General features: G+C 46.5%; 1 protein-coding gene across 3 annotated transcripts; it reads right to left on the minus strand.

Moving 5' to 3' along the window:
• Positions 1–3,026: 3,026 nt before the first annotated feature.
• On the minus strand, positions 3,027–4,714 carry LOC100274098 (uncharacterized). Of its 3 annotated transcripts, none has more exons than XM_008674286.3 (2): positions 3,533–4,714; positions 3,027–3,331 (listed from the first exon to the last, which is right to left on the minus strand). In XM_008674286.3, the coding sequence occupies exon 1, from the start codon at positions 4,594–4,596 to the stop codon at positions 3,820–3,822; it is 777 nt and encodes a 258-aa protein (XP_008672508.1). In that variant the 5' UTR covers positions 4,597–4,714; the 3' UTR covers positions 3,027–3,331; positions 3,533–3,819. The 3 variants fall into 3 exon arrangements, 2 of the variants coding, with proteins under 2 accessions (XP_008672508.1, NP_001352741.1); NR_158625.1 differs by having other exon boundaries at positions 3,035–3,326; positions 3,533–4,706; NM_001365812.1 differs by lacking the exon at positions 3,027–3,331 and having other exon boundaries at positions 3,754–4,706.
• Positions 4,715–9,958: the final 5,244 nt, after the last annotated feature.

Genomic DNA, 9,958 nt, shown 5'->3' on the forward strand with positions numbered 1-9,958 from the left:
GTTCTTTAAATTCAAATTAAAAATATTTAATTTTATGAAAAAGGAGAACGACACTTATTTTTAGAAACGAACAAGTACATTCATCCTACTAGTACGTTAGCTATCCTAGACATTTTCTACGTTCATCTCATTATGATCGTACTAGTATGTTATGCACGATACTCCCAAATTATCAGCAGCCCTGCGATTTACATGGTCGCAGGATGCTGATCCACGTATCTGTTCTCGTTTACTGAAAGGAGAATGAAAAGTTATCGGACCCTGACCCGAACGGTCTAAGGCTATCTGCAGAGGAGAATGAAAAGTTATCGGACCCTGACCCGAACGGTCTAAGGCTATCTGCAGCGCTCGACGCTACCGCCCCCCTCCACTTGCATGTCGGTGTTCTCGTTTACTGAAAGGAGAATGAAAAGTTATCGGACCCTGACCCGAACGGTCTAAGGCTATCTGCAGCGCTCGACGCTACCGCCCCCCTCCCCTTGCATGTCGGTTGTAGGGGGCACCCTATGGTCGTAGCGATGCCCCTACAGCGCTCCCTACGTGTCGGTTCTCTTCTCTCTCCTCCCAGATTAGCGTGTCACTGTTCATCACCCTAAACATTGTGCTGTGGGTCCACGAGTAATTGTTAGTAGATAAAAACATTAATAGTTGGTATAGAAAATGATATTTTATAGTGGTAGTGGGGTATAGGGTGTATTTAGAGGAACCGCTGCGGGAGATGAAAAAATAGGAGGAGAAATAGGGGGAAAAAGTAATATAAGGGGAAAAATTTAGAGGTAACGGTTGCGGATAGCCTAATAGACCAAGAAAAAGAGGAAAATCGGTCAGCAAAACAGCCACGGAGGTCATAATGATATGAAAGGTGTGTTATTTTTTATTGTTTAGTTAAGGAGGAAAAACGCTAGTTTTTACTATAGTCGAGACATAAAATTGACCTTCTCATGTACACCAACCTAAACAGTCTACAAAAATAATGAAGGCCCAATAAGAAACGGGCCTTGGCGGTTGTTATTTGCAATAGCAGCCTAGCCCATTGGGCTCCGGCCTCAACTCAACCAACACGAAAACAATAATGGACCAGTTAACTTGCGCGGCTGTTAAATTCTTTTATTAAGACCTTGTTTAGCTAATCCTCTCTCTGTAGAAATTAATTGAAGGAGACACGAGCACTAGGATTCTGTTCAACGAAATTTTTTCGTGGAGAAGTCCACAGAAACTATTTCGATCAACAAAATTTCTCTATTTTCCTATAGCGTAGGACTCGAGGGAATCTGAAGAGCAAGAGCTCGGGAAAACAAATATTACGTATCTTTATATTTTATGTTTCCATTGACCTACTTGGATTGCGATATTTGATATGCGGGATTTACAAATATTCTACCTTTCCGGAAGTCAGAACATCCTACATATTGATTCAAAGCTTGAGCCAACAGAAAAGAAGTTCATCGAGGAACTTAGTAAAAAAAACTGTAGTTTAGGTATAAGACATGTCATAAGCGGAATGGTAGAAGAGGCTTCACGCGAGGGTGAGGTCACTGGTTTATTTTTCTAAACCTTTTCTATGTTTCATGGAAAAAATACACTTGAGGTTTTCTTATCTTGACTGTCAGTGGAAATCGATTTTCACTACGACTCTCAGTTACCCGCGTGTAAAAAAAATATTATACTGGCTCATAGTACTGCCGGTTCTAAAAAACGTCAATATAAATAGGTTGAGAACCTCCACTATATATATCTTTTTTATACCATATGGTATTGTAAAGTTGAGCGATAACTTTGTTTTTCTATGACTAATCAATTATGTTCGAGGTGTTATGTTTTTAGGATTGCTCAGTAACTTTTATAAATTTAGTGTATCTTTGTAGAGAAGTTGTCTTACTCTAATTTAGGATTTATGAGCAATTGAAAATGTCTTGTAGCAATTTTATATTTTAATTTCTAATTTATAAGAATTACTATTCATCCTCTGTACACGACATCTTTAAAATCTTTCGGAGCCGGACAAAATTTCTTTATTTTCCTATAGCGTAGGACTCGAGGGAGTCTGAAGCTCGGGAAAATAAATTTTACATATCTTAATATTTTATTTTGATATTTTATGTTTCCATTGATCTACTTGGATTGCGATATTTGTTATGCGGGATTTACACATATTCCACCTTCCCGGAAGTCGGAACATCGGAACATCCTACATATTGATTCAAAGGTTGGGCCAAGAGAAAGTAAGGTGATGTTTGGTTTATATGTTTGTAATGTAATAGGTAACAAATAACGTTAAATTATATTTGTTTAAGTCTAATCGTAATCGGATACCACACTAGAAATTGATAGCAGCCTATTTAAACTTGTTATTGCTGGTAATCAAATGCAAAACATTATCGTTACCATTTACGTTACATTTTGGAAACCAAACGACACCTAAGTTCATTAAAGAACTTGACACTAGTAGAAAAAAGATTAAGGACTAGTTTGGAACCCTATTTTTTCAAGTGATTTCTATTTTTTCAAAAGAAATTAGTTGGTTTTTCTTTGGGAAAATAAAAAAAAACTTATGAAAATGAAGTTTCCAAAAACCGGTCCTAAATCATGAAGTGAAGTTTAATTTTTTTAGGTGGATTTTGTTATCAACCGCAAGTGCTATTTCTAAATGTTGGTTTCTTTATAAAATCGTCGATATAAATTATATTTCTAGAGATTGTTCGTTAAGAAAAAAGAAAAACCGCCGTTAGAAATCTTTTATATCCTTATTTTTTTGAGTTTTTAAACGACCTCGGATGATAAAACTATCAAAATAAAAGTTGTGGGTCTCGAAAAATTATGAAACTTTATAGTTAAAAACATTTTTATTTGAAATCATCTCGGCTCTCAAAAAATGCATCCTAATTTTTATTTGAAATTCGGCTCTCAAAAAGCTTTATAGCTAACAACATTTTTATTTGACAATCGCGTTATTTGTAACATTAAGAAAAGAAACTAGTTAGTTTGCCGATATTTTTGTGTGATGACGATACTGAACATCGAGTGTGGTGGTGGTGGTCCACGGTACGGTGCGCGCGCGTCGTTGGATATCACTATGGATGCAAGTGTGTAGAGCACAAGACTACTGTTAGACAGTGTGATGTACCACTATTTCCCCGACGATCGTAATCATTATTCATACTTTGATAGCCTCTTGCAACCGGGTGACCCACTGGCAGGCACCATGTACGATCCGCAGCTCTGCAGTCTGCACTACTACCGGTCGGCACCATTTGCATGCATCTATCTGGCTTCGTCTTTTTATCGGTGCATCTTTGCACACAGAAGAATCGAATCCTCTTGCTTTACTAAGCTTACAGAAAAGAAAAAAACTGAATCAATAGCTACAATAACATATTAGTTTCGTTAATTAAAGTCGACATGAAATGTAGCTTGATATAGTAATATTGGTACGTGGTAGATGTTAACATTTCTCTCTTTTTTTCTAAAACAAAGTAAAACTTATGACATCTAATAAACTCTACTCGTAGGGCATGGGGATGGACAGGAGTACCCGTTTTGCTCGTTCGCCATGGACTCGTGACCCGTCCGTAGTCCATGCGTGCGTGCATGGTACGTACGGTTCGCCCCTCGATCTTGTTTAACACAGAATAATCTGCATAGGTTGATCGATCGTACTCGTACGTCTAGGTGGGTCAACGACATAGGTTGATCGTCAAGAGAACCGTACACTAGTACTCTTCTCTAGTCTCTACACATTTTAGAACGACGAGATTAACACGTAGTAGTACTACATATATAATAAGGTAATGCAAATAAACTGTGAAGATTTAGCTCAGCTTAATCCAAACATGACACGGCGAGCGCTCCGGCTCCATCTGGTTTGCCCTTGTCTGCCACCTCCAACTCCCCCGTCGCAAACGACGTGCGAGATGAGGCCTGCTGCGAAGAGCGAGCCGGGTCGGCGGCTACGGCGGCGACGACGACGACGTCGATGAAGGCCGCCACGATGGCGCAGTGCGTGTCGCCGTCGTTGGCTCGCAGGTACCAGCCCAGCATCTCCTCCAGCCAGCCCCAGTGGCGGCCGATCCCGTGCGCGGCCACCATCTCCTCCATGGACGCCCGGAAGTCCACGTACGGGTCGGCGGACTCGAACGCGACGGCCACGGCGCCGCCGAACGCCTGCTCCCGTTTGGTGGCAGACTTCTCCTCGAGGATGGAGTTGGTGGCCGACGCGCCTGGGTCGAAGAGGAGCCGGTCGGAGCGGACCCCGCGCACGACGACGGCGTCGTCCGCCGCCGCGTCGTCGCACGCCGCCGACGCCGACGCCGACGCCTCGGACGCCGTGGAGAGGCTGTCGGAGCAGCAGCAGTCCTCCTGCAGCGCGGAGGAGGCCGTGAAGGACGAGTCGGCGGAGTCGAGGACGATGGAGGCGACGGTCCTGGCGCCTGCTGCTGCTGCTGCTGCTGCTGCCTGCGGCTGCGTCGTTCTTGGGTTCTTGCTGGACGGCCATGGCCAGGCTGGTGCGGGAGGAGGAGGAGGCGGCGGTGGTAAGGAGGAAGTGTCCCTTGCCTTGCCGTGGAAGAGGGAGCTCAGAGCCAGCCTTCTGGTCACCATGGCCGCAGCAGCGCTCGAGGTGAAGATGAACCCGAGGAACAGGAGTAGAGGTAGGAGGAAAGGTTGGTGCGTGCCTTAACCCTGCTTGCAGACTTTTTTGTGCGAGAGCGAGACAAGGGCGGACGGCTGGGCTGGGCAGGGCAGCTTGGTTTTAAAGGAGTTTGCGAGGGAAAAAGGTGAGCAGGAAACGGGCGGGATCTTCTGCGACGCACTCCATCTGCTCGCAGCCACGCAACGCACGGTGCGGCCGCGTGGGGCGTGAGCACTTGGGACTGGTGCTGGAACAGTTGTAGTTTCACGTCACAGCACCAGTCCCATCGTGTACACAGACGATCCAGCAGGCTTGAAAGACCGACACTTGCGCGTGCAATTTGCAACGCAGGAGGGACAGGAGGACAAAATGTCTGATTTGCAGGGGTACCTTACCTGCGCTGCGTCGTAGGACCTTGCCTTTGTTTTTCACCGCGAAGGTTTCGGTGTCTTTTCAACGAACACTAGCACGTCAAAGATTCATTTCACGGAAAAGATGGTCTCCGGCCGCTTGCGTTCCTAGTATTTCGTTGGTTCGTGCTACTGGCGTTTTTTCCCCCGCTCCCAGTGATGATCAGATCAGTGGCCTACTAGTATTCTCGCTGCTACTGTCAAAGGACAAAGTATCCGTGAGGAAACTCACGTCGCCGGCCCAGGAACAATGTACAGTGCTGAGTTGGTGATGCAGCTAAAACAGTGGCGCGCCGCTGTCGACTAAAAAGCGGACAGTGCAGTGCAACAGGCATGGACCTAGCACGCAACCGGGCGGCAATGCAAGCCGAAACCAGAGAGACGACCAGACCCACGCTGCACACCTGCATTTACCCATGACGTGAGAGGAGCAAGCAAGCAAGCAGCAGGGCCGCCTGGCGCCTGCCGTGAAGGGCTACTAGCCCCTCTTTCCGTTTCTCCTCCGCCCTTCTGAAAGCTCTGCCTGTTGCGTTCTGTTCTCCACACTTTCCCCCGGTCGTCGTCGTCTCTTCCATTTACTGTGGGAGATTGGACGTGCCTTCGCCGCTGCAAAAAAAAAAAAGTTTGGACGACATCTCGCCGGGCCCCGTACTGCGTATCGGCGTTTACTCACGCTGCTGTGTGCTGTTGGCAAAAGGAATATTTTCCTTTTCCGAATTTTGCCGCCAAGGCCGGACCGCTCCATAATCTCTTGCCTCGTTGTCGTCTGCTCCCTCCCTCTGTCCTCCTAAATAGATAATTAGTCGTTAGTGTTATAGGATTTATTTTTTTTCACCAAAATCATTATCCGGCTGATTGGCACGCTCGCCCGATCCAGACCGACCAGAAACGAGTATTTTTGTGTAATAGTAGATGCAGCTAAAGAGCTTCAAAATAATTTGTTTTGCATCAACTCATGTAACTCATGCTCTAGATATTAGTTAATTAAACAAATGCTCAGATAAATTAAATGCACGTAGTGACATAGAGCGAGACGATGCGACCAACCAATTAGACGGTATAATTTTTTTTTTATTTTTCAACGTACTTTTATCTTCTTTTATTTTCCACTCTATATCTCTGCTTCTCTTTGACTCTCTTCGTTTTTTATGACCACTCCTTTTCACATTTTTTACTTTTCGTATCTAAACTAAAAGGTTAATTTATTTGGAATGCGGAAAGTACATCACATCACTATCTGGATCGGACCGACGACGATCATTTCCGCTTTGGTGTAGCCTATCCGATCTACATGATGCTAAATTGCATTGTCTTGGAACAGCTATATGCATCCTGCAGGGTGGTATAGGTTTCCAATTTGGGGTGGAGTCGTGGAGATAATCGAATAAAGGTTAACGCCGTGGTACACACTAGTGGCTGACATGATCACATGAAAACGATTCTGGAAACGCCACAGGCTCAAATTTGAAGTAGAGCAGCAGGGACAAATATATATATGTCCCTAAAATTCGGCAAATCAGCCAGACCAGATGTTATCGTATCGTCCTTTAGGATAAACTCCACGTGTTTCTCTGTGACGAGTTCTTCTAAGAGGTGTTCGGAGGTCTATCTATAAGGAACAGAATGGCCATCAGCTTAATTGATATCTGTATCGGTTTTCTCAGTCCAATAAAGCTATTTTCAGCAATTTATCCATTTTTATATTCATATTTAAACTTTACTCTATATATAGTATATTGTATAGTATAAACAGTGTTTTAAATGATCATACGAGTTTTTTTGATAAGCACATCGTAAGCATCCGCAGAATCCTTACCTACTTTTTTCCCGCTACTAGTGTCGACCTTTTCTTAAAAAAAAAGGAAGATAGCCTGTTAGCGTTAGATAACGATGGCTACGTAATTGCGTCGTCAGCATTATTGATGGTCCAGCAGGTCGTAGGGGCGGTAGGGCTCGTAGGATGCACGGACGAGAGCTAATAGGGGAACATGTATGTATCAAGGATTTAAGACAAGTTCGTTTGTCTTGTTTCCTTGTGGAGGACGCTCAGGCGGAGCAATCAGATCGGGCTCGGGCGCGACCGCGGTGAAAGCTACAACTCGTCTCTCTTCCGTAGTACTACTTCAGTTTGTGCAAGAAATGCTGCTTGAAAACTGTTTCCGGAAAGTTGTTGGGCTAACAGTAAAAACTCGGTAAAACGAGCTTATGCAAGCGTGGCTGTTGCTCGATCAGGGACGAAGAAAGGAGACGTTTTTTTTTTACCGACAGAGCACAGGGCACAAAAAAAGGCAGCAGCGGCATCACAGACGCCCAAATCTACCGAAAAGATTGGCACACAGTCCATATGAAAGCTAGCCTTGTCTTGCTCACTAGCAGTAGTAGCAGAGTCGGCCAGGGACGGCAACCCGCCAAGCTTTCTTGTACCTTCGTTGCACCTCCCCAGCCTATTCGCCATCATTGCTTCTTGCATGGTTTGCGAGCAGTGCCTGCTGTGCTGTGCTGGTAGCCCCCACGCCATCAGAGCACCACTGTCCATGACAGTGGGAGACCACAGTGGACGGAGCAAAGCAACTGTTTGAATTTTTCTCTCTTGATTCCAAATATTATCTATGCATGCCAAGAGATTTACCGAAGAAAGCGACGTATGGGGGTATCTCGGGGGGGGGGGGGGGGGGGGGGTGCAGAGTAGCAAGGTCTACTCGTACCAAGCTTTGCTCCTTGGCTCCTTGCAGAGGGTGTCGAGATCAATCCGTATCCATGTCGTAATTTTCAAAAAAAAAAAGGTCTGCTCCCTGCACCCCTTATTACTATATAAAACGATATGATAGTAGCACTATATTAGTTTTTTTTCAATGGAATAAGACCATCCCTCTCGCTCTATTACAAAAATAGGGATTACATGACTGGGGTGTCGAACATCCAATCAGTCAAAAATATATTATTTATCTTATTGTTGTTTGTCATGTTTTCCTATCAAAATTTGATGGTGTTTTACGTACAACCTTCACATGCTCTTTCTCTCGATAGTTCTTAACAGGTATTATTCAGAAGGTCTATATACGATGAAGAATAATGTCAGCTTCGATTCAAACGGTCTGTAGCTAGCTAGGTAAGCTTCGTTGGTCCGCTAATGTTTTTGCTGTTTTAGCCTTTGTCATTCAAATCCCCTTGCAGTGTCAATACGAACGGAGGGAGTATACTATACCGGGCCAAAAGAAAATAACCCGGAAGTGTGGCAGTGATTACTGCTGCAGCTCGAGATATACAGCATACTCGATCGTACAGTAGTAGGCACTAGCACTAGACAGAGTGCAGAAGAGTTCCATGTGAACCAGAGTGCTGTGGCCACTGGGCCAGCTAGCCCACTTGTACTGTTCGGCTTGCACGGTGCGAGCACAGTAGATATATACATATATACCTGCGCGCTGTGCCGCTCCGGCGCTGCACCCGCCGCCTGAGACCTCAGCGGCTGATGAGCCGAGCGCGCAGTCTAGAGTAGGGACGGCACGGCTCATGATGACGGTGCCCTTGGCTTGGCTCCAGGCTCCGCTTCCCCCCGCCGAGTCGTCGACCCTTTGCCGAGCGGACTGCGGCAGGCCGTGAGCCTCGCAGGCTCTCGCCCGCCCCGCCCCGCCCAGCCATGCCTTTTTCGACGCTTCGGCCATCTGTACCTGCGTGCCTGGTCCTGATCCGGGCAGACCACTGCGGCGGTGCATGGATGTGGATGCCCGCTCGATCTCTATTCTTGGTTTTGGGAGCAGATCATGATCAAAACGAAAGGTCAGTCTTTCTTTTTTTTTCCCCTTTTGCCTCGGGGCAAGTGTGGAGGTACGTCTTAAATTTCAGGTGGCGGAGAGGTAATGGCGGCCGGTATAGTGCAGTGTAAAAAGCCATGCACGAGTGACAGGTTGTAGTAGTGTGGGGACTGGGGATGAGGATGCAGAATAGTTTCAGCATTTCAGGTGATGATGATGGACTCAGGACTGGCGACTGCAGCAGCCTGCAGGGAGTTCAAGGACCGATATGGGCTGGGTGGTGGACTGGTGGTGGTGGTCCGTGGGCTACGAGCTCGGTCCAAGTTGGCCCATCCATGGTCGTCTCCTCTAGGCTGGCGGTTCGCTATGCTGTAGCCTGTAGTATGGGCATGGATGGAGGAAGGAAGGTTTCAGGTGATCCATGACAGCCACACGGCGACTCCATAGTCCAGTCCAGACAGGCAGGGCGCACGAGCCGAAGCGGACCGGAGCGCACACGGCCAGTAGTATAAGCGTACTACGCTACAAAGGCCTTTCGATTTTTCGTATATACATTGCATGGTACAAACAGGCCCAACCCACGGTCGCTTCGATCTGCCCTCTATTCCAGAGCCTTGCCGTTTGTCGATCTCTTCTCATCTTCTGCCGTAGCACATCAGCTTCTTGGTCAGCTCGCCACTCGTGGTCCTCTAGCCTGTTGCTCTATTCATTCGCTTCAATCGGCGGCTAGCGGTTTGGAAGATCCAACTTGTAAAAGCCACTCTTTCCAACAGGCTAAAAAACCACAGATCGCTGCTCCCTTCCCTCCAGTTAGCAATAGAGATGCGAGGAATCGTAGAAGCCCATTCCCTTCCAATTAAATCACACACACACACACACAGAGGAACGAACTACGGGCATTTGTGCACTTTCAGCCGATATACTGTGTGTGCTACGTAGTCCCATTCTGTTTCCTAGTCCTAGAACTAGGACAATCATCTGTTCGATTTCATTTTTCAGATAGATACAGTCGGCGAGTGTGACACACGAGGCGACCAGAGTGGCGGTGGTGGACTAGCAGGCGACCTAATGTGGAGTACGCGCGCACCGTACCGGCGGCAGCGTGCACCTCCGTCACCATACGACGACATTGACTGCCGGGGGTGAGGTGACCGGCCGAGCCCGAG

Source organism: Zea mays, chromosome 3, assembly GCF_902167145.1.
Source record: "Zea mays cultivar B73 chromosome 3, Zm-B73-REFERENCE-NAM-5.0, whole genome shotgun sequence".
Taxonomy (NCBI): domain Eukaryota; kingdom Viridiplantae; phylum Streptophyta; class Magnoliopsida; order Poales; family Poaceae; genus Zea; species Zea mays.

Excerpts from the sequence above, each read along its gene's own strand:
- LOC100274098 (XM_008674286.3), bottom strand. The coding sequence starts at position 4,596 with ATGGTGACCAGAAGGCTGGCTCTGAGCTCCCTCTTCCACGGCAAGGCA.